General features: G+C 68.1%; 2 protein-coding genes across 6 annotated transcripts; one reads left to right on the top strand and one right to left on the bottom strand.

The window, feature by feature from the left end:
• The first annotated feature begins 74 nt into the window (after positions 1-74).
• OCLN (occludin) lies at positions 75-8,001 on the top strand. 5 transcript variants are annotated; one of them, XM_054805575.1, is made up of 9 exons: positions 75-449; positions 1,339-1,384; positions 1,672-2,508; positions 3,683-3,841; positions 6,177-6,340; positions 6,431-6,619; positions 6,699-6,870; positions 7,170-7,211; positions 7,359-8,001. In XM_054805575.1, exons 3-9 carry the CDS (start codon positions 1,825-1,827, stop codon positions 7,458-7,460), a joined length of 1,512 nt encoding a protein of 503 aa, XP_054661550.1. In that variant the 5' UTR covers positions 75-449; positions 1,339-1,384; positions 1,672-1,824; the 3' UTR covers positions 7,461-8,001. The 5 variants fall into 5 exon arrangements, with proteins under 5 accessions (XP_054661550.1, XP_054661547.1, XP_054661546.1 ...); XM_054805572.1 differs by having other exon boundaries at positions 1,343-1,384; positions 1,783-2,508; XM_054805571.1 differs by having other exon boundaries at positions 76-449; positions 1,783-2,508.
• A 689-nt stretch (positions 8,002-8,690) lies between these two features.
• Positions 8,691-16,442, bottom strand: NR2F6 (nuclear receptor subfamily 2 group F member 6). Its single transcript, XM_054805576.1, has 4 exons — positions 16,027-16,442; positions 12,703-12,797; positions 10,787-11,311; positions 8,691-10,267 (listed from the first exon to the last, which is right to left on the bottom strand). The coding sequence occupies exons 1-4, from the start codon at positions 16,275-16,277 to the stop codon at positions 9,993-9,995; spliced, it is 1,146 nt and encodes a 381-aa protein (XP_054661551.1). The 5' UTR covers positions 16,278-16,442; the 3' UTR covers positions 8,691-9,992.
• Between the last annotated feature and the right edge of the window lie 6,507 nt (positions 16,443-22,949).

Below are 22,949 nucleotides of genomic sequence, written 5' to 3' on the forward strand. Positions count from 1 at the left end.
AGGGGCTGGGGGCAGCTGGCAAACGCGGGGTGGGGGGTGTGGGGGGGTGTCCCAGCGCCCGTGGGACCCTCCCGTGCTCAGGACAACAACGGGGGGGGGCCGGGACGGGGCAGAGCAGAGCCCGACCCCAAAGCCCTGAGGGACCCCGGGGGCTGCGCGGCCCCAGCCGGGGGTGCTCCCCCCGCTCCGGGCTCCCCCTTATTTCACCCCGTCCGATGTAACCAACTCCCCCCGGAGCCGCCGGGACGGAGCCGCCCGGGCTGCGGCGCTGAGACCCGGGAGCGGGGGCGGCTCCCGGGGCTCCCGCCCCCCCCCCGGCCATCCCACCCCTCCCCGGAGGCGGAAACCGGGGCCGGGCCGGGGCCGGTCTCCAGCAGCGCCCGGCTGCCGCCGTGCCGCCGATCCCGGCTGCCATTTTAAGGTGAACAAAGAGGCGGAGGCGCGGGCAGGTGAGTGGCTCCGCGGCGGGACCGGACCCCCCCGGCACCGGCACCGGCACCGGGGGGCGAGTGAGCTCCCGGTACGGGAGGGTGCACCGGGGTTCCCGTCGCTCACGGGGGGGTCCGTCCTTCCCCGCCGCCCCTGCGCGCACCGGGGTCCCCACCGGCACCGGGGTCCCCACCGGCCGCGGGGCTCAGGGGCCGCAGCCCGGCAGGTGGAAGGCGAGAGGCGGTGGCTTCTCCCGGGGGAGCGGGGCCAGGGGCCGCTCTGCCCGCCCCCCCCCCCCCCGGCGGGGAAGGGACCCCCGGAGCCCCCCGGTCCCGTGTCGTTCCCGCCGGCACCGGGCTGCTCCGGGTCGCCGCACCCCGGTTACGGGTCCGGACCTCCCTCCCAGAGGGGTCCCCGCCGCTGCCGTGCCCCGATGGGGGTCCCCGGTGGGGCGGGGGGGGGGGTCAGACCGCGGCCCCGGGGGTTAATCCGGCTGGGATCGGGGGGTTTGGGGATTTGCGGGGGGGTCGGGACACCCCGGGGAAGTGCTGGCCCTGACCCCCGGGGGCACCTCCTGGATGGCGGCTGCACCCCAGCACCCCCGTGCCCACCGGTGCTGCGGGTCAAGGGGTGCCAGCCCCCCATACACCCGAGGGGCCTGATCCTGCCCGCTGAGCCCCGGCACCCCGGGAGCAGGCGGACGGGTTGGGTTTCCCACCAGAGTTCAGGTTTCCTCCGTGTTGCTCCCCGCTGCGGCCGGGGGGGTCTTCACATTGGGGGGATCTCTGGGCCGGGGGGTCTCTGCATCGATTTTGAAAAAAACCCAAACTCTTGAAAACCAATTTGCCACTTTTCACTGGGGTTGCTAATGTGCCCTCTATTATTATTATTTTTTTTTTTTTAATCCAGCCAGATCTGCTTACGGAGGAACCCTCGGGGTTAGCGCTAGCCTTGGGTAAGAGGTTTTCTGGTTTAATTAGAATTTAAACAATCCAATTCATTCAGGTGGTGTCTGGCGGCCACGGTCGGGGGGAGACCGGGGCCGGCGTGGCGGGGGCTCGTGCGTGGGGCAGGGCTGTGGTGTGACCTGGCAGCTTTTGCTGGGTGATGCTCGGTGAGTCACTTCTCTTCCCCGTGCCTCAGTTTCCCCATGAGTGGCGGTGACTCTGTTTGGCGCGGTGTTGGGCACGGGTGGGCGGCTGTTGGTGGTTCCATCGAGCTGGTGACCAAAGTCCCCGCCAGGCGCGCGGAGACGTAGGAACCCGGCAGCGCCGCCTCGCACAGCCGCAGCACCGGTGCCGGCACCTCCCGGTGCAGGACCAGCTCCGACGGCTCCGTCCATCTCCCCGCCAGGCTCTCCGTCGCCACCCGCCCGTGCCGGACCCCGCCGCCACCATGTTCAGCAAGAAGTCCTATGACGGCCCCCCCATGGGCTACGGCCCCCCCACTGGTTACGGCCCCCCCACAGGCGATTACGGCTACGACTACGGCACCCGCTCGCCCCCGCCGGGCTCTTACTACATCGAGGACGTGCCGCAGCACTTCTACAAGTGGACCTCGCCACCCGGCGTGGTGCGGATCCTGGAGGCCGTGATCATCCTGCTCTGCATCGCCATCTTCGCCTGCGTGGCCTCCACCCTGGCCTGGGAGTACACCTACGGCTTCGGGGGGATGTACGGCAACGGGCTGGGGAGCTTCTACGGCTCCGGCTACTACGGCAGTGGGTTGAACTACGGCTACGGTTACGGGGGCTACTATGGCGGGGTCACCAACCCGCGGGCGGCCAACGGCTTCATGATCGCCATGGCCGTGCTCTGCTTCCTGGCCCAGCTGGGGCTCTTCGTCGCCAGCGTCAGCAAATCGAGCGGCTCCCGCTCCCGTCGCTTCTACCTGGTGGTCATCGTGGTCTGCGCCGTGCTGGCCTTCGTCATGCTCATCGCCTCCATCGTCTACATCATGGGGGTCAACCCCCAGGCGCAGATGACCGGCAGCTACTACTACAACCCCTTGCTGACCATGTGCAGCAACACCTACCTGAACCAGTACCTCTACCACTACTGCACTGTGGACCCCCAGGAGGTGAGGGTGCACCCCAGCTCTGGCCAGACCCCCCCCCTCTTTGAGCCAAACCGGCAGCGCACGCCCCTGGCTCCGCTGCAAGCGTGGCGCTGAGCAAGGGCAGCGCGGGAGGGACAGCATCGGCGACCGCGCGTCCCTGCCCTCGGGATGGGTCCCCGGCCAGCCGGGGTTTTCCCCTCCGTCTTTAACGTTTCTGGTGGTATCGGTCAGCGTTGTGGGGCCACGGAGGGCAGGGGGTGGCTCTGGGTGCCGGATCCCAGCCTGACTGTTTGCCAGGGTGAGCCGGGGCTGCGGGAGGAACCGGGGCGAGCCGGCTGCCTGCGCCGGGGAGTTTCGGGGAGGGGACGGGCTGTCGTCCCGGCACAGACCCAGTATCTGGTACTTTGGTCTCCCCGGTCGTAAAAGTATATGAAGAAGGTTGGGGCAGGGGCAGGCTGCACGTGCCAGGATGGGTGCAGGGCCGGGGTGCCAGCTGGGTGCCAGCTCTCCCCAAGCACCCACGATGCTGCTGGCCCAACTCGGGAGCCCGGCAGGTCAGTGGGGCAGTGAGAACCTTCAAAACAAAGTCCATCAGCCCCGGTTTCGGCTGGGGCCGGCGGGGATCCTGCGTGGCACATGGGCTGGGACTGGCGCTGCCGGTTCCCATCCGGCCAGGCTGGCCGTGCCGCATTCCTGCGCCCTGAGCGGGGGGAGCCGCGGCACCCGCACCGCTCTTGCTCCATGCAAAGGCCGAGCGTGGCCTAATCCGTCCTCGCCTGGCCCCGATTTCAGTGCAGCTGCAGGGACGAGCGTCACGGCGCGGGAGCTGGCCCGTGGCAGAGCCGGCAGCGGGGTCGGGGTGCTGCATGGAGATGCTGGAGGGTGCCAGCTCCCTGCTGCTCCTCGAGCCTCAAACTCGTGCTGTCCTCATGGGAAAATCCGTCCCCCCCCATTGCTTGAGCTGGCCCCAAAAGCTCTCGAACCCCTGACGGGCTCCATCCTGGCTGCCCGGGCATGGGGGGGGACCCTGCCCTGCTGCTCCCGCCATGGTGGGGGGGTCCAACATCAGGAGCATTTGGGGTGAGGGGAGCAATTGCCGCTCAGCCCCAGGGAGGTGCAGGGCCCCCGGGATGAGGTCCTTGTAGCCCTGTGGGACCCCCACCCTGAGACCCCCCCCCTCCCTCTGCCCCTCCAGGCCGTGGCGATCGTCTGCGGGTTCCTCATCGTCATTCTGCTCTGCCTCATCTGCTTCTTCGCTCACAAGACGCGGAGCAAGATCTGGAAGTACGGGAAACCAAACATCTACTGGGACAAGGTGCCGGTGGTCCAGGAGGGTCCCAATGTAGAGGAGTGGGTGAGTCTGAGGGTGGGCTGGGGGTGCTGGTGGGTACCTGGGTTGCGGGGGGGGTCTTCCCTGCCTCCCCCCCGCCCCCGAGCATCCTCCCTGCCTGCCCTTTATCAGAGGGGCTGAACGTGCCCGAGGCAGTGCTGGGTCGGGATGTGCTGGGGTGAGCAGAGGGGCTGCGTGGGGACCCCGGGGCTGCTCCCGGCGCTGGGGCTGTGCCAAACCCGGCCAGGGCTTTGTGCCAGGACCCTCTTTCTCCATGGCTTGTGCCGCCCCGGTGCCTGGTCCCGGGGCGTTTGTACACCGCAGCAGGCAGCTCCCGGGGCACAGTGTTATCGCCACCGGTGCGACGCTGTGCCCGGTGCTTGCCGGGTCCCTCCCTGTCACCCCGTTTGGGCGCTGTGTTTTTTCCCAGCCGGTACCGTTCCCTGGCACCGTGAGGCTTTGCACAGGGTGCTGGGCTGGGTGAGCTGGGCTTAAACTCCCTGAAAGACAAACAGGGTGGGATCAGATGGGCTGGGTGCCAGGAGCGCTGAGGCTCTGGGTCCTCTCCCCTTTGCTTGCCCTGCGCTCCGGCACGCTGGCCGTGGGACGCCGCTCGTCGACGCCGTTTGGTTTCGGTCTCGGCAATGATTAACTCGGCTCCGTGGGGCCGTGCCACCCCGCGGCACTGCCGCGAAGGGAGCCGGGGGCTTTGCAGCAATCAGACCGTCACCGTTTGGGCTTCGAATGAGCCTGTGTCCCTTGGGTGGGGGATGCTGGCGAGCCCCCCGCTGTGGCTCTTGCCCCGTGGCCCCGGGGAGATGCCAGTCCCAGCCTGGCCCCGCTGTGTGCCAGGACGTGTCCCGTCCTGTCCTCGCTCTGCAGCTCTCGGAGCTGGTGTCTCCGTGGGAGCCGGTGTCTGGGGAGGGTGCAGGAAGTCTGCAGCACCCCATGGGGAAGGAGCCTTTGAAATCAGCCCGGCTCTTGGGGTGCCGCCATGCCCCAGCCAAGGAGGGGCTGTGTGGGCAGGGGCTGCACCCCTGTCACCGTCCCCATCCCGTCCTTATCCCCATCCCTGTGAGAGCAGGGCAGCCCAGGGGCTCTCAGGCACTGGGCTCCCCCCCAGCACCCGGAGCGGGGACGTTTATCACGTTTATCCCAAACCTTTGATGCAAACCCGGAGCGGAGCACAGCAGTTGCTCCCAAGCCCCAGAAGGCTCAGCTCCGCTCTGTGTCTGTGTCCCCACGCCTTGTTCTGTGCCTGGGTCTAATATTTATTTTTCATTTTGCAGAAATACCTTTGTTCTGGTTTATTTATTTTTGTTCAACGTCCCTCCCTTGCAAAGCATTTCCTGGCTCGCTGGGTGTCGGGCTGCCTGGGGGGCAGAACCCCGTGCACCCAGGCTGCCCCTCGCTCTGCCGGGTGCCACCGTCCCCACTGGTGACACGTCCCCGCTCGGTGGGGAGGTACTGGAGTATGAAACCCTCCCAGGACGTCTCGTTCCTTGTTTATGGTTGTGATCGAGATAAACGGGTGACCTTCGAGCGGGCGTGAGACAGCGGGTGCCACTGCCTCCGTCCTGGTGTGGCACGGGGACGTGGCTGTCCCCACGCTGGTGGCCGCCGGTGGCCGTCTCACGTGGTGGCCCTGGTCAGGCAGAGCGGGGCCGGGAGCGACCCCCAATTAACGGCGTCTTCATTAGCCGGGGGGGGGAAGCGCTGGAGGAAGCGGCTTCACCGGCTGGAGCTCGCAGCTGACGTCCCCAGGGCCGCCATCCCGGCAGGGACCGGCTTCCGGCACAAACAACCCACAAAGGCCAGGAAGGAAGGGGGGGAGGGACAGACGGACGCCCCACGTCCTCCTTGAGGAGCCCCGGCCGTGCCGAGCAGTGAGGGTCTGGGGGGGGCGATGCTGGGGGGGTGAGCGTGCAGCGCCTGCAAAGCCCGGGGGTATCACTCTGGGGGTGCAGAGCGGGGTGCCAGGACCCCCCCCGAGCTGTATGTCCCTCTGTGCCAGTCTCCCGATGGGACACCCCCCCCCAACGGTGGCTCCGCGCAGGGTGGCATCACCGGCTGCAGCGCTGGGTGCACGGGCTGTTCTCCGGGGCACGTCCTGCAGCCTCCCCCCTCCCCAAACGCTGCTCTGCAGGGGCTCCCCCATCCCTTGCCCCCCCCATGCCCGCTCTCCACCCCAGGCAGGATTGCTGCGGCTGCTCCAGGGTTTGTCCAGCTCCAGGAGGTGCAGATCAGTGTGTGCCCGTGTGCCCGGGGACCCGCTCGAGGGCAGCCGAGTGTCCCCACCATCCCGTGGCACGCACCCACGCCGTCCTGGCACACGGCTGAGCGCCTCTCCCTGCTCCAGGTGAAGAACGTGGCGGACGGGGCCAGCGTGCAGGATGAGACGGCCACGCTCGCCTACTCGGAGAAGCCGACGAGCCCCATCGCCGCGCCACCCTACAGCCCCCCCTCCTACAGCTACACCCCCCAGAACGGGTACTACCCCTCCGGGACCTACAGCAGCCGGGGGTGAGTGGCTGGGCAGGGGACGGAAGGGCTCGGGGGGGGGGGGCTGGGACACCCATCCCGAGCTGGCTGATGTCCCCACGTCCCTCGTAGTGACCAGCCGGACCGGGCGGTCAGCCCCAGCCCTGCGGAGGAGAAGGTGCGGGAGCAGCCCACCAAGCCCCCTGCCCGCCGTGGACGCCGGCGCCGGCGCAACCCAGAGCTGGACGAGTCGCAGTACGAGACCGACTACACCACGGCCGTGGAGTCCGGCGACGAGCGGGACCAGGACCAGTGGGCCAGGTGAGGGGGGGATCCCGGGAGCCCCCCCCCTGCACCCAGAGCTGCCCCCGCAGAGCCTGACCCTGCCCCTCTCCCGCAGCCTGTACCCCCCCATCACCTCCGACAGCACCCGCCAGAAGTACAAGCAGGAGTTCGACATGGACCTGAAGCGCTACAAGCAGCTCTGCGCCGAGATGGATGGCGTCAACGACCGCCTCAACCAGCTCAGTAAACAGCTCGACAGCATCTCTGAGGACAGCCCGCAGTACCAGGTCAGGGCTCGCCGGGCTCCGCAGGGATGCCACGGGGCCACTGGGACGGGGTGGGGCGTCGGGGATGGCTGCTGCGGGGCGTCGGGATGCTGCGGGGCATCGGGATGGATGCTGCGGGGCGTTGGGATGGCTGCTGTGGGGCATCAGGATGCTGTGGGGTGTTGGGGATGCTATAGGACATCAGGGATGCCGTGGGGTGCAGGTCACTGCTCGTCCCCACCTGGCACCCGCCCTCATGGCCCCCAGCCATGGTGCCCGCTGGTTGTGACCCCCCCCCCTCCTGCCCGGTCCCTTTGCAGGATGTCGCAGAGGAATACAACAGGCTGAAGGACCTAAAGCGGGTGAGCGTGCGGAGCGCGGCCGGTTTCGGTTTCCAGCTGAAGCAGGGCTGGTGCGATGCAGCTGCAGGGGGGAGGTGGAAGCCGTGCCCCCCGCCCCCGGCTGCAGCCCCTCCGCGCGGCTGAGGCCGGTCCTGTGCTGCCTTTCAGAGCCCCGACTACCAGACGAAGAAGCTGGAAACCAAAACCCTGCGCAACAAACTCTTCCACATCAAGAGGATGGTGAGCGACTACGACAAGGTGCGGGGGTAGCCTGTGCCCCCCCCCCGCTCCTGGCAGGATGGGCACAAGGGGGGGTCCCTGCTCCCCACCCATCCCCTCAGAGACTTTGGTGCATTTTGTACCTTTGTTTGTATAAAAACCCCAAACCCAAGATTCAAAACCACCCTGCGATGTTGGTGCCAAGGGCGTGGGGCTGGAGGGCCCCCCCTGCGTGCCCCCCTGTGCCTTCCCGTCCTGCACAGCGGGGGGCTGCAGGTCCCCTCCCGCTGCTGTAAATGTGTTTGGGGAGGGGCTGCAGCCCCCGGCTTCCTCTGCCGCCACCAGGGTCGGGGTACCAAACCGTGGCCGCAGCCCTTTGCCAGCAGGGATGTGCTGCCGAGGCTGGATGGGGCACAGCATCCCTCGGCCGGGCATGTGGGGGGGCAGAGCCCTGCAACCCCCCCCCCCCCCCGAGCCCCTGGGGCTGCCCTTGGGTGAGCAGCCCTGGGCAGGGGTGATATTTTCTAAGGAACTGGCTGACAGTGTGTATATTTTTTTCTTTTTTTAAATAAATTGTATCTATTGATTTTAAATCAGCAAAAGGGGCTGCAGCGGGGCCGTGCGTGGGAGCGGTACCTCCGGGGGCGGGGGGGGCCCAGGCTGGACATGGGGCTGTCCCGGCACGGCCACAGCACTGCCTGAGTGCAATGGGTGCTGCGCGGATCCTGCACCCCCCCCACCCCTGGGTGTGGAGCAGCTGTGGCCCCCGGGGCAGACCCCCCCCCAGCCCTGCCCCAGGCTGCAGCAGCCCCCACGCTGCCCGGACACCCCCCCCAAAGGTTGGTCCAGCCGCTGATGCTGCCCAGCCACATCAGCATCCCAGCCATACAGGGCAAACACAGCACCCCACTCCCAGCCCCCCCCCAAACACCCCCCACCCCAGGGGGGAACCCCAAAGCCCCCCCCTTTTCTCCCCAAAGAGCAGGTACAAACCTCTGTGCTGGCTCCCGCTCCCTCCGTGCCGCTGAGCCAGTTCTGCCACAGCAGCCCGCGGGGACCAGGAGTGATTCCCGAGGGCCCCCTGCACTGAAGAACAGCGCAGAGCCCCCCCCCCCCCCCGATCCCCAGGATTTCCAAACCCAGCCAATTTTAGGTGTCTTATAGGGGGGGCTTAATTTTTGGGATGCTATCCCCCCACTCTGCTTCATCACCCTGGGGGGGGGGGGGGTCAGCTTTGCTGCAGGATAAATCCCTTTCCTCTCTCACAGCAGATCCCCGGCGTTGTAAGAAACATCTTTTATTGACTTCAGTTAATTTGTTTAGTATCATTGAACAAGGATTATATTTTCAGTGAATCAATCTAAATGACAAATCCCCGGCTAATCCTGCCTCCGTCTGTTTGCACGGTGGATACCCCTGAGAAGCAGAGCCTCGGGGGGGGGGGGATCCCCCATCCCTCCAAAGTGGCTCTGCCCCACCACATGTCCCTTCCTCCAGCACGGTTCAGCCCTGGGGACAAGGACACCCCCACCCCACCCCCCCCCCCCCCCCCAGCAGCATCACCCCTTTCCAGCCAGATTTTTCTTCCCCAAACCTGGCTTAAAAAAAAAAAAAATTAATGAGGCACAGGAACATAGCGAGCGTGGGGAGGGGGGTGCTGGCACCCATCTCCCCCGCAGTGTGGGGATGGGGTGGGTGCTGGATCCAGCCCGGGGCGGGGGCGGGGCAGGGGGGGCAAAGCACCGAGCAAGGCAGCAGGGAATGAGCCCAGGGGAGAAGGGCTGGGCTGGGTGCTGTGCAGCACCCAAAAAAGGACTGTTCGGTTTGCACCCCGCATGGTGCACCCGTACCCCCCCATCCCCTCCCCTGTAACCCCCCCCCCCCGTGCCCCAACAGTGGAGATGCTTCAGTGGAAAGTGCAGGGAGGGGGCTGGGACGGGGCACGGACAAGGCCGGTCCCCGAAAAGGGGCTGCTCCAAGCTCAGCACATCAGTCCTCGAGGCTGGATACAGCCCAGCCGGGCAGGGGCAGCCCCTGGGCAGGGCACAGAGGGGCTTTAAACGGACCCTTTTGGGGGGGGGGGGCAGGGGCTGGGGACCCCTGCAGCACAACCCCCCCAGATGATGGCTCTGCACACCCAGCAGCCCCCTTGCACCCCAGCCCGGCCAGTCCCCCCTCCCATCGCCTCCTGTCATCTGAAATTCAGATTCGGAGGGGCAGCCAGAGGATGACGTCCCCCTCCCCGGGCTCCAGCCTGGCTGCGACACGGGACCAGCCCCGGGGATGCTCCGAGGTCCCCGGGGGAGACCGGGGGGGGCCCAGGGAGCTCCGTTTCGCAGGGGTACAGAAGAGTTCGGTGTCCGACAGCAGCGGCACAGCCAGTACCTTTGGGTTTAGGACAACAACGCCGCGACCCCGCTGCTTCCGCGGGGAGCTGCGGCGGACGGAGGAGCTACGAGACAGCTGTGGGGCTGGGGGCCGGCGCAGTTTGGGGCCCCCCAAGGACGGCACCGACTCAGGGCGCTGGAGGGAATCCGGGTCCAGCTGCTGGGGTTCCCCGGGGCAGCCCCGAGGCTCCGTCCCCTACTGCCCCGTCCCGTAGGGCCAGTTGAAGGTGCTCCCGGACAGCAGCATGTCCCTGATTAGTGTTTCGATGGGCGTCTTCCCCACCAGCCTCATGAAGAAGAGCTGGGAGATGAGGGCGGCCGGCACGGCCCGGAGAGCCGGCAGCCGCAGCAGGAGCCGGCCGAAGCGCTGGGGCTGCGAGGGGTACTGCGAGCGCACGTACTCGGTCAGGGCCACCTGCACCTTCTCCTGCAAGCTCTCCACGTGCGCCGGGTCCGAGAGCCCGCAGGCATCTGCCAGAGGGATGGGATGGAGAAGGGTCAACGGTTGGAGCCCCCCGATAACCCCAGCGAGCCCCCCAGCCCCTCTCCCCCACCAGCTGCTGCGGCCGCGCTCCCACCCGGATCGGGGATGCAGCTGGCCGCAGCAGTGCCAGACCCCAGCGTGGATCGCTCCGGCTGCAAAGGGCTGCCGCAGGCTCGTCCCCGCCAGCAAGGAGCAGGCGCCTCTGCAGCATGAGAGGAGCACGGACGGACCGAGGGAAAGGGCTCCCCAAAACCCTCCGGTGCACGGGGGTAGCTGTGTCACTGCAGGTGGCATTGCTGGCACCCCGGGGAAGCTCAGCCCTGTGCCCAGATGGACGAGCTGGGATGCCGCAAGGATCACGAGGACCCTCTGCCACCCCCCTGAGAGCCACAGGATGCTCTCTGGACCCCAAACCCCGAGGGAAACGGGGGGGCAGATACTCCCCAGGGGCTCACAGCTCCACGGGGCAGGGATGGGGACAGAGCCCGGTCGCGGCACCGACCTACCCGGCGTGAAGAGCGCGATGGCTTTGAGGCAGCTGTACTCAGCTGAGTCCACCTGGAGCCGGTTGAGCTTCTCCACCTGATCCTGGAAGATGCGGATCTGGTCCATGAAGGAGACGACGCGGTCGGCCGACATGGGGGAGGCGTGGAAGCCGGCAGCGGCCAGCAGCGGAGCCATGTGCAGCGGCAACGCCGACTGCGCCGCATTGAGGACGAAGAGCTCGCTCCAGCTGAGCCGTAGCAGGGCTACTTGGTCAGAGACGGGCAGCTCGGGGAAGAAGGGGATGTTCCGGGCCCATTCCACCGTGCTGAAGAGGAGGCGGGCGGCCAGCTCGCAGATGTTGTCGATGCCCATGATGCTGCCCTGCTGCGCGTACTGCGAGCCGTAGCGGGCGGCGGGGTAGGGCTCAGCCCGCAGCAGCTGTGAGATGAGCTCCGACACCGGCTGCCCGTTGAAGTATTCCCCGCTGGGCATGGTGTTGGGGCTGGTGCTGGAGTGGGTGGGGGGGATCCGGCCCCGCTGCACGGCTGCGGGGGGGGAAGGAGAGGAGGTGTCTGCTTGCTTCTGTACCCTGCTGCATCCCCCATCCCGCTCCCGGGGGGCACGCGGGGTTCCCTCTGCCCCGTGCAGGGCGAGGAAGGATGGGGACGGTCCCCCTCCCCACCCGGCATCCCCGGCAGGGACGGATCCTGCCACCCCAAGGAACAATGGGCGGCTTTCAGGCGCTCGGGGAGAGGGAGGTGGTGCGTGCCACCCGCTGCGCCCGCCGGCGAGCTGCCTGCGAGAGCTACACTAATCTATTTAGCATCCCAGTGATTCACCAGCAGCTCCCAGGCTACCGGCGCCGCAGCTCGCCACGGCCTCCGACCAGCAGCCGGGCTGGGACAGCATCCGTGCCACCTCCTCCTCCTCCTCTGCAAGGCCCCGGCGCAGGAGCGGCTGCGGCTCCGGCCGTGCCGTGCCAGACTGGGTGCCCTGCCGGCACCACGGCCCCCCTGCGCTGGCTGCAGCGGAGCAGGGCGATTGCTACCCAAGGTCATCGCATGGCAGCAATCATTTATTTGCAAATAAAACGTCCATCTTGGAAGCGTCGTTAACCCTGGGGCACTCCCCCTCCTAATTGCATTCAGGGAAAGCCATTTTTCAGCTCCCCCCCTCTCCCATTAGCGCCCACTATTTGCTCAGTCCCTAGTAATTAATTTATGGGCTGTTCATGAGCCACTTAAATGAGCGCTCTAAATCATGCTAAGTGGCAATAATGCCATCTCGACTCCTCTGGAAAGGAGGGAATTACTGTCCTGCTTCCAGTATCCTTCCCCCTTGCTCCTCGCATTAATGCCACCTGCCGCTGAGCAGCCTCGGCACCGCGGCAGAGCCCGTGCTGAGCCCCGGCATCTCCATCCCCGCGCACGCCTTGGCGCGACCCCATCCTGCCGCGGAGATTCGAGATCCCGGCTCTTCCTTTGGGCTGAACCCCTCGTCCCACGTGCAGCAGCCTGGGAAGCATTTGGGGATCGCAGCCCCGGGGTGACGGGGAGCAAGCGGAAAGCAGCCCGGGGAATTTGCACGGCTCCGGCTGCACCGGGAACCCGTCCCAGCCGACCTCCACCGTGCCTGGGGCACCGGGGCTGTCCCGGCTCCAGGTGTGTCACCTTATCAGCCCAAGGCTCCAGCTTTTCCAAACAAACACCACCTGCGGTGCCGCACCGAGGGCAATTCAAGGTGGGGGAAAAAAAAAAAGAAGCGGGGGGATGGGGAAACTGGGGGGGTTTGGTGCAAACGGGGTTCCCGGAGAGGTGGGAGAGCACCCGGCAGCACCAGGAGCCCTCGGCCGGCGCTGCAGCAGCCCCCCGTTGCAGCGGTGGGATTCGTCGGGACCCCTCGGGAACCGTCCCCATCCCCGCGGCGTTGGCATTACCTTCCTTCCTCATCCCCACGCGGAAGCACTTCTTCAGGCGGCAGTACTGGCATTGGTTGCGGTGGTGCTGGTCGATCTGGCAGTCGCGGTTGGACCTGCGGGCAGGACCGGGCAGATGAGGTGCTGGGAAGGAACAACGCAACGCCGCCGGGCACGGGGGGGGCCCCACGCCCCGTCGAGCTGCTCCGCCACCCACCTCCCCACCGCCCCCAGGCAAAGCCCTTCGCCTCCGAGCACGGCCCTCACCGCGCCGGCCGCGGCCGTGCCACGCCGGCCCCCGGCGTGCAGACACAGGCGCTCCCAGGCGGCACTGAGATGCTATGGAAACCGCGATTTCCTACGGCAGGGGCTGCCAGTTTGCGTTGCCAGCGATGCCCGGGGCCGTGGGAAAGCTGGAGAGACCCCCGGGGCTCCCGTCCTCGGGGACACGTAAGGATGGGTGCCGGGGAGCGATGCCCCGTGGCCCGGCACGCGGGGAGGGAAGCGGCGAAGCAGCCCCCGGCCTCCCCCTCTCCGAGACGCGCATGGAATTTCAACTATTTCCTACCAGGCCGGGGCTGCCCCCGTGGCCCCTTGGGCATCGAGCGCTTGCAGGCGTCCCCCATGGCGGTGGCACGGCCCCGCATCCTCCGTGCTCCGGTCTGGCCTCGACCGGACCCTGCGAGCGCGGCAAAGCAAAACCTGGATGCGACGCGCGTGCCCCCAGCCCCGGCCGGAGGGATGCTTCCCCCCCTCCCCGCTTCCATCCCGAGCAACCTCGGAGCCTGCAAGGGGGTCGTGCCCACCCCCGGCACATGGGTCCTGCACCCCGCGGCCGGGCACCGGCCATCGCCAAAGCCAGCCGCCGACCTCCGCGGGGAGCGACGCGCTGGACGGACTGGGGGAGACATTCCCGAACGGCATCGTTAGCGTCCAAACCCCCCCCAGCCCCCATTCCCGTGGGGCGCTCGTGCTCTCGGTCCCCACGCGGCCGAGCAACGCGGGCGCTGGCATCCCACCCAAAGGCTGTCGCGGCAAACGGGGAGGAAAGGGGGTTATCAGCAAAACGGCGATAAATTAAGGTATATAAAGCAGCAGCCAGGAAAGTACAGGCAGGGCCGGGGCACGGCGGCGTCCGGCAGCAGCTCAGCTCTGCCTGGGAATCCTGACATGAATCTCCTCATCCCTACACGACTCCAGAGGCGAGACAGGCGGGGATTCCCGCCGCGCTCAAACCGGAATTAATTCACCCCGAACATCACCACTGCGCTTAGCACATTTTAAAACGTGTTGCTGATAAAAAGTTATTCCAGCGGAGAAGTGATAGCTAATCAAAATGTCAGATTACATCTTCATCAGCTGCCTGCGCCACGGCGGGGGCAAAGCTCCCAGCCCCATGGCCGAACCTCCCGGGGGGGGCCCGGCTGACCCTCACCGTGGCCTCGGGGCACCGTCCCCGGCACCAGGAAAACCCAAAAACCATCTCAGCTCCCGCCAGCGGCTCAGAGCGAGTTTCCCAACTGATAGGCTGCAGCGACCTGGGAAACCGTGAGAATACAAAAGGCGTATACTGTGCTAATTATGTAATTAGAACATGTAATTATTTAGTGCAAGAACTAAACTGAATCCAACTCACTTTTAATATTCAAATTAGAGCAATCTTGGCTTGATGCTGCTTTTGACTCCTTGAACAAAGCAGATGCCAGGGCTGCCGGGGGAGCATTGTTCCCGGCCCCTCCAACACTTACTCCCTACTCGGAAAACCAACGTTTTCCTATTGCACCGAATCGCTTCCCAGCGCAAGGAGGGGAAAAAACCTCCCCAAAACACCTGAAGTAGGTGCCCAGATACCAGTGACAAGCAGAGGATAAAAGCTCGGATGCTCGTAGGCCAGGAGAGGCCCCTCCATCACTCCCACACCTAAGCGGCATCTGGGATGCAGAGTCCGTCCCTCTCCCGGGGAGCCCTGATTTGGCCTTTCCTTTGTTCCAGGAAACCGGAATTTCTCACAAGCCATATTTACTCCCCATCTTCAAATCATTAATCCTGAGCAGCCGCTCGGCTGAGTCTGCTGATCAGATGGGGAAACTGAGGCAGGGCCGGGGGCGATGCGCACGCTGCATCCACGCACGCTGCGTCCCCCGGCAGGCAACGGGGAGGATGCCGCAGGACCGGGGGTAACGGGAACTGAACCCTGCCCCGCGCCCGCAGCTCCGTGGCCACAAGCGGCTCAGCTGACGTCAGCCGGGACCCGGCAGCGCTGGTGCCGGGAGCTGCCGGGAGAGGAGATGCTGTGCACGGGGGAGGACGAATCTAGGCCGCCCAAACGAGAGCAAGGCGGCTTGGAGACAGCTCCCGCCGCAGGAGCAGCGCTGCCCCTTCCCTTCCCTTCCCGTGGTGTCTCAGCACCACGAGATGAAGCTCAAAGCAGCCGGCCCCCCTCGGGCAGGGAGAAAGCGGGGTGCAGAGGTGGGGTGCCCCGCTCCCAGCCCGGCTGCGCAGTGCCCATGGCCGGGATACAGGTGCCATCCTTGCAGCACCCTCACTGGTTTAGCAAACGCCACTGGAAGCACTTGCACGTGGATCCAGACCTGCGAGCGAGCCCCTAGACACACATTTACCCCCCCAGGAACAGCCCAGACCCAGGGGTTCCCCACACGAGCCAGCCCGCCCGACGCTCGTTTCGAGCCCAGCAGAAACTCCAGAGTTATTTGCAGCTCCAAACTTCGCAGGGGTCGTATCCTGGTCCTGCTGCTGGGCCCAGATCTGCGGCAGCGCTGGCCCGAGCGCAGGGGCCGGCAGGGGCTGCGGCCCCTCTCCCCGGCATCGCACCGGATCGGCACCCACAGCATGCCGGGCCGTTGACACCTCCGGTTAAAATTATACTCGCTGCCGCACCGGTGCTTTCTCTGGGTAGAGCGGCCGTGACCGAAGTGACTCACGGCCACGGTGCGTTTGCAGGCATTAGCCTGGAACGGCAATTAATGCCGGAGCAGAGCCGGGCGATGACGAGGACCCGGACACTGGCTGTGCCCCACGGCCCAGGGGATGAGGCGGCCGGGGCATCCACCCCTCCGGGAGCTGGGGATGCACCGGGCAGAGGGGCCGCTTACGTGGGGTGCAGAGCACGAGGGGGACCCCGCGCCGCACCGGGGGATCCCGTGCGGCTGCACGACGGGCCCCCGTTAGCGCTGCGGCGGGGCCGGCGCGGAACGACACGGGGGCCGCCGCAGAGCCACGCCGGGGACCCTGCACCGGGCGCCACCGGGGAGCCGCAACCGTGCCGGGGCTCTGCCACCCCCGGGGGCCCCCGCCGAGCCCCCCCGCCGGTCCCCCGGCCCCTACCTGCAGGTGTAGCAGAGGTTCCTGCGGATGCTGCGCTTGAAGAAGCTCTTGCAGCCCTCGCAGGTGAAGACCCCGTAGTGCTTCCCGCTGGACTTGTCCCCGCACACCACGCAGTCCACCGGCGCCCCGGCCCGCTCCTCCTCGCCGTGCTCCGCGTCGCTGCCACCGCCCGCCGGGGACGCCGCCGCCTCCTCCCCGCCGCCGCCGCCGCCGCCGTTGGGCTCGCCCCAGCCGCCGGCCACCATGGCCATGGCTCCGCGGCCCCGGGGCTCAGCACCGGCCCCGCCGCGGCATGGAGCGGCGCCCGGTACGCGGCGCCCGGCGCCTCCCGGAACGAGTTAAGCAAGTTTTTTTGGGGGGTGGCAGCCGCTTTGGGATTTTTATGTTGGTTTTTTTGGGTTGGGGTTGTTTTTTTTTTTGTTCCCCCCCCCCCAATCCCAGCGCTCTCCCCCTCCTCCCCCTCCCCCCCGTTAACGGGGGGGCCCCGCGGAAACTTTGCGGCGGCGGGAGCGGGGCGCGGCGGGGCGCATCCCCCCGCGGGGCGCGGAGGCTCCGGGCGCGGCGGCCGCCCCGGGGCTCGGCCGCATGCGGGGGCCGCCGCTGCCCGCCCCCGGTGGCTCCTCCGCTCCGCGGCACCGGCAAGGAAGGAGGAGGAGGAGAAGGCGGCGGCGCTGCCCCGGCCCGCCCTCGCCCCTACGGGCCCCGCCGCCGCCGCCGCTGCATGCAGCCCGGTCCGGGTCCGGGTCCGGCGGGACCCGCTCCGCCGAGCCCCGGGGCTCTCCCCGCCTCCCGCGAAAGAGCAAAGTTCAGCCGCTGCCGCGGTGGCCGCCCTGGATGCTCCTCCCCGTCCTCCTCCCCTTCCGCTCGCCGCCGGGTCCTGCCCCGGCCCCGGCCCCGCCGCCGCACCGGGCCGCCCCCGCCGCCCCCCGCCCGGGCCGGGCCGAGCCGAGCCGGGGGTGGGGCGGGGGGAGCGGGGGGAGCGGGGGGAGCGGGGCGGGCGGTCCCATCGCACCGCACCGGAGCGGGCAGGGCGGGTCGGTGGCCGGGGCCGGGCACGGCGAGGGGCCGGGCGGCTCCGTGGGCCGGTGGTCCCGGTTGTGGTGGAGCCGGGCATGGCCACGGTGCGGGGCCGGGTGCGGGCAGGGCGCGGGCAGGGCGATGCCACGGCCCGGTAGCCGCGATGGAGCAGGCGGTTCGGCCAGCGGAGGTGGCTGGAGGCGGCCCGGCCGATGCCCTTTGGGCACCGGAGCCCTTCGCCGGCACCGGGAGCGTTCGGCACTCCGCACCCACCGGGGCCGCACCGGGAGCCCGGTGCGCAGGGCCACGCACTGCCATGGGCCGCGGTTACGGCCGCGGTTACAGCCACGGTCCTCGTCACGCGCCCAGCAAGTGACCTCAAAAGCTGCAGGGCGCGGCAACGGGCGGATTCACCGGCGAGCACCGGAGTCCCCTCGGGGACGGGGACCGGGACGGGGTCCGGCCAGCCGTGCTGCCGCGTTGAGGGGGCCGCGGCGGGAGGATGGGAAGCGATTCCCCACGCCTGGCCCGTGGCCAAGACGCCGGCGTTGGCAATCCCCTCCTCTCGCCGACAGCCCCAGCGGGACCTTTAATTACAGCGAGCGGCACGAGGCCACGGCTCCCCGTCTCGTGCGGAGCACGAGGGCCGGGGCCGCGTCACAGGGGGGCACCCGGGGTCCCCTGGGTGCCGTCGCTCTGCGCAGCCCCTGGGTCGGGGCCGAAGGGCTGGATGTGGCCCGGGGACCGGCTGCCTGCAGCCCCGTAAAATCCGTGCGTAATGTGGTCAATCAAGTCGGACCCATACGAGCTCATCGGCCGGCCCTGCGAGAAGGGGTGGGCTGGGGTGCGGGCTGCGGGTGCGCACCACCTGCCTGCTGCCACCCTGTTAATCATTAACGAAGAAATAAACTGTGCGGAAAGGTGCTTGACCTGGGAGCAGCCCTGCAATAGGGCCCTGCCTTTGCCTTTCACCCAGGGGCCAAACTCTCCTCCCGGCCGTGCCACCACGGCCCCGGTGTCACCCAGCAGCGTGCCTTTCACCTTGACTTCGGGGGCAAAGTCCGGCAGGCGGGGTGTGGATTCGGGGTGCAGGCAGGGGCTGGGTGCCCCCCATGCACCCCTGTGCCCCCCTGGCGTGCCCTCGGGGCAGGGCTGCGCCCATGGGGGGTCCCACATCGCAGTCGCAGCTTGGGCCAGGCGAGGATGCTGATGCCGAGCGGAGCAGCCGGCGATGCCCACGCTGCACGGCCGGGCTGGGACCAAGCGCTGCCGGGACCTTCGCGGCGCCTCGTGCCACCGTCCTTGGCATTCCCAACCCACGCACCGGGGCCGGCGTCTCCATCGGGGCTAAGGCAAAGGCGAAGCAAAGCGGGTTGGATATTAAAAAAAAAAAAACCCAGCAAAGCACCAAGCCCGGAGCAGGGGTGCAGCAGAGGTGGATGGATTACGGCTCTGGCCATAAATAAAACCTCCATTTCCTCCTGTCTGGAGGGATCTCTGCTCACCGGGTACCTGCTAATGCGGCCGGGCCAAGGTGCCCGGCGAGGGGCCGATGCCGCAGGGCTGCTGCGGTGAGGGAGCAACACCCAGCAGAGCCGGCTGGGAAGGGGCTGGGCTCGGGGGGGGGGTCCCGGTCCGGGCAGGGGGAGTCACCCCCACCTGCAGCCGGCCCCGCTCCTCCTTTCTCTTCTGTCAGGCCGTGATTTATGGCCCTTTCCCTGCCGCTCCCCCGCCTCCTCGCCCCCTGCAAAAAATAATAATCCAGGAACAAAGGAGGAAATTGGATCTTCTCCCCCGCGCGGCTCCCAGCCCCGCGGTGGGAGCTGGGTTTGTTTTGACGTCGGTGTCCAGTTGGCAAAGGCGTTTGATCTCCGGAGGAATTCCTCCTTCCTCTCGCTGCTCCGCTGACTCTGCTGCACAAAAGGGCCCCCGGGAGCTGCCGGCGCATTTCGTGCCGCCCCGACGCCCCCGGGAAGGGTCTGGCATGGCAGAGGCGCCTGCCGGGCTCGGGGAGGTTTCTGGGCTCGGTGTCGGACCCGGATCCAGTGTGGGGATGGGATGGGTGGCAGCAGTGTCCACCCGCTCCCCCGCAGCCGTTGGGCTGGAGGAGGATTGAGCAAATGTGCCAAAATGTGCAGGGGCAGGGCCGGGTGGCTGTGCCGCCGGAGAGCCGGGTGCCGGTGCTGATGCAGAGCCGGGTGCCGGTACTGATGCAGAGCCGGGTGCCGGTGCTGATGCAGAGCCGGGTGCTGGCAGCACCAGAGAGCCGGGTGCCGGTGCCACCAGCCCTGACCCGATGACCGGCATCCCGGTTAGCACCACGCCGAGCGGCAGGGCAGCCGTGCCCTCTCCCCACCCTCGTGGGAGCTGCCGGCAGCTTCCTGGGGGCTGAGACACCAGCCTGTCCATCTGTCTGTCTGTCCCCCCGGCACGGCCCCACGTGGGCCAAATAGGGACGGTTTAGGTCAATCCCCCGAGTTTCAGCCGTCGGGCAGGATCTGGCCCCGCTCTGCACCGCAGCAGCTTGCAGAGCCTCCAGCCCCAGTTTGCCGCGAGGCCAAAGGCGCTGAGCCCCGACCGGGCTCCTCGTCACTGCATTCCTGAGGCCGGATCCTGCCCGTGGGCGTGTGGGCATGTGTGTGCGTGCCGTGGGCGGCGAGGGCAGACGGGGGCTGCTCCGGAGCCGTGGGGGGGCAAAGGGGCCCTCATGGCCCGGGGGGGTCCTGACCCTCCGGCAGCAGCCACGGGAGCGCGTGACCTTGCCGGGCTGAACCGTGGCCGTGCCGCGGCAGGCAAAGGACAAAGGGAGGCCGGGGCCGCCTGTGCCGTGCACGGCCCCTCGGCTCCCTGGGCAGGGTTGCGCCGCACTGCTGCGCCCCACGGCTGCCCCATGGCGCGACCCTGTGCCCCACTGCTGCCCTGGGGCACACGCGCCGGCACGGCACAGGGAGGACCCACCACGCTCCTGTGCGGCAAATGTGCCTCCGTTGAGCGCACACGCGTGTGCGTGGGACACATATGGGGGTGCACACGCGTGTGCAAATGGCGGCGGGGGTCGCTGCACACGCACGGGCTCTCACTCCCCCACGGCCACCCCGCGGAGCAGCAGTTTTGCCCCCGATGCTGCAGTTTTGCCCCCAGCCCTGCAGAGAGGCTGAGGGAGACCCGCTGCCCATGGCCCCCCGGCTCCCCCCTTCCTGCCGGGGAGGGCCGCTCCCTGCCCTGCATTCCCGGGATATCAGATCCCGGCTGCGGCCCCCACCCAGGCACGGCCGGACGCTCCCTCCCCGGGGGGGCCGTGAACCACGTGCCCTCCCTGCTCCCATTGCTCCCGGCTTCTCCCCACTGCCTTTGCCCCTGTGCCCCCCCCGGCGCAGCCTGTGTCCCCCCCCCGATGGGGTTTCGCTGCCCCCCGGCACCCGCTCTCCCAGGGAACAGGGGGTGGTCCCACACTGAGCCCTGCTAGCCAAGGGTGCTGGGGGGTTTGCTGCGGTCCCTCGGCTTTGCGGCAGCCCACGCTGCTCCACGGAGGGGAAACTGAGGCAGGGAGCGGGCCGGAATGGCGGCATCTTGCAAATCATGAACTGGCACGTGGAGCCCTCCCTGGGGAGCTGCAGGTTTCTGGGGGCAGCTGGGGGTGAGCTGTGGGCAAAGCAGGGGGGTCCTGCCACCCTCAGCTGCCGTGCTGCATCGTGCCGTGCTGTGCCGTGCCGTGCTGTGCCGTGCCGTGCTGCACCATGCTGTGCTGTGCCGTGCCGTGCTGAGCTGCACCGTGCTGTGCTGAGCTGCACTGTGCCGTGCTGCACCATGCAACGCTGGGCCATGCTGCGCCGTGCCGTGCCGTGCCATGCCGTGCCGTGCCAGCAACCCAGCTCCTGGGCTCCACTCCCAGCTCACGGCACGCTCTGTCCTTGGCAGAGGCTCGGCGTGTGCCAAGGTGAGCAGCGCGGCTGGGCCCGGCGTGGTGGCAGGAACGGGGAGCCGAGGCCACCTCAGCCTGCCCCGAGTCCCTGCAGCCGCCAGCACGGTGGGGATGCCGCAGCCTCGGGCACCCCGTCTCCGCCAGTGCCCCTGGGGGGGACGCGGTCTGGCCCTGGGGTCAGCAGGGTGCAGTGGGGGGGATCCCTCCAGCCGGGGTGGGGGTGGCGGTGGGTCCCACCTGCCCTCCCCCTCCCGCCGGCACCCAGGGTTGGAGCCTTCCCGGCCGCCCCGGCCCTTTCATGCGGCTCTCGGTGGAGCCTGACCCCGCACAAAGCCCCCAGGAGCCCATTTGAATCTGAAAAGGGGTCTGAGCGCAGAGCCCTGACCTTCAACCTGCGGGTCAGCCCCTCCACGCCACCGCCACCGGCCCCCGGGACCCCCCCACGACCCGGGCTGGACTGAGCCGAGCCACGGTCCCCGCCAGAGCCAGGAACAAGGGGTGCAGGCAGGGAGAGGGGCTGGGAGCAGGCAGCGCAGGCAGCCCCCCCTCCGGTATCTGGGTGCGGGGACTCGCCCCTCCATGCCGGGCGCGCAGCAGCGCCTGCCGCACCGACCGGGCCCGGGCTCCGTGGCACTGCTGCTCCTGTTTCATGCCGGGGTGGCTCCCCGGGGCCGGGGAAGTTCTCCTTCCATCCGTCCCCGCCACCGCCGGGGCTCGGGGCTGCCCCATTTTGGAGGGCTCCTGGCTGGCGGTGAGGTGACAGGGGTGGAGGGCACGGGGAGCCCGGGGGGGGCAACCTGCATCCCCACAGCCCCATATCCCCACAGCCCCACATCCCCACAGCCCCATATCCCCACAGCCCCACAGCCCCACATCCCCACAGCCCCACATCCCCACAGCCCCATATCCCCACAGCCCCATATCCCCATATCCCCACAGCCCCACATCCCCACAGCCCCATATCCCCACAGCCCCACAGCCCCACAGCCCCACATCCCCACAGCCCCATATCCCCACATCCCCACAGCCCCACATCCCCACAGCCCCATATCCCCACAGCCCCACAGCCCCATATCCCCACAGCCCCACAGCCCCATATCCCCACAGCCCCATATCCCCATATCCCCACAGCCCCACATCCCCACAGCCCCATATCCCCATATCCCCACAGCCCCACATCCCCATATCCCCACATCCCCACAGCCCCACAGCCCCACATCCCCACAGCCCCACAGCCCCATATCCCCACAGCCCCATATCCCCACAGCCCCATATCCCCATATCCCCACAGCCCCATATCCCCACAGCCCCACATCCCCACATCCCCACATCCCCACATCCCCACAGCCCCACAGCCCCGCAGCCCCGCAGCCCTGCCCTGCAGCCTCCATCCCTCTCTCTGCCCTCTCCATCACCACGGCTCTGGATATTGATCCACTGAGCCTTGAACTCTGCTGCAGGATCTCTCCGGGGAGATGCAGGCCTCATTTTAGCCTATATATAACTCCGTGCCTCAGTTTCCCTTCCACCCTACACCGTGTCGGAGCCCTGGGCTGCCCCACAGCCCTGCACGTCCTCCCACCGGAGACCCACGCTCAGCCCGGTGCCCCATCACGCCAGCGTTTGGGCTGCCGGATTGAGCCCCCCGCTCCCCGCAGAAGCCCCCCGCCCCGGCACAGCCCCGCTGCCGGCCCCCCCCCGTGCGGTGAGGATGCCCCCGGCGCGGGGTCACTGCTCCTCTTCCCTCCTGAATATGCATGGGCCCCGGCCGCCACGGCCACCGCCGTCACCTTTGATCCCACGTCAGGGATAACAAAATGGCTTCATCTGCGCCGGGAGATAGCGGGGGCGGCAGGGAGGGGACGGCCTTTGTTCCCAGCCCCGCTGGGATGAGCCGAGCTGGGGGTCCGGCTGCCTGAGCCCCCCCTCCCCGAGCCCAAAGCCCCCCCCGAACCCAAACCACGGTGGGGCTGGCTGAGCCATG

Source organism: Grus americana, chromosome 28, assembly GCF_028858705.1.
Source record: "Grus americana isolate bGruAme1 chromosome 28, bGruAme1.mat, whole genome shotgun sequence".
NCBI classification, from domain to species: Eukaryota; Metazoa; Chordata; class Aves; order Gruiformes; family Gruidae; genus Grus; species Grus americana.

What these genes read in the sequence shown, in the direction of transcription:
- OCLN (XM_054805575.1), top strand. Translation starts at nt 1,825, where the DNA reads ATGTTCAGCAAGAAGTCCTATGACGGCCCCCCCATGGGCTACGGCCCC. An exon ending in GGGACCTACAGCAGCCGGGG is followed by an intron (nt 6,341 to 6,430) that starts GTGAGTGGCTGG and finishes CGTCCCTCGTAG; the next exon opens with TGACCAGCCGGACCGGGCGG. An exon ending in AGGACAGCCCGCAGTACCAG is followed by an intron (nt 6,871 to 7,169) that starts GTCAGGGCTCGC and finishes GTCCCTTTGCAG; the next exon opens with GATGTCGCAGAGGAATACAA.
- NR2F6 (XM_054805576.1), bottom strand. Translation starts at nt 16,277, where the DNA reads ATGGCCATGGTGGCCGGCGGCTGGGGCGAGCCCAACGGCGGCGGCGGC. An exon ending in AACCTCTGCTACACCTGCAG is followed by an intron (nt 12,798 to 16,026) that starts GTAGGGGCCGGG and finishes TCCTGCCCGCAG; the next exon opens with GTCCAACCGCGACTGCCAGA. An exon ending in CATCGCGCTCTTCACGCCGG is followed by an intron (nt 10,268 to 10,786) that starts GTAGGTCGGTGC and finishes TCCCTCTGGCAG; the next exon opens with ATGCCTGCGGGCTCTCGGAC.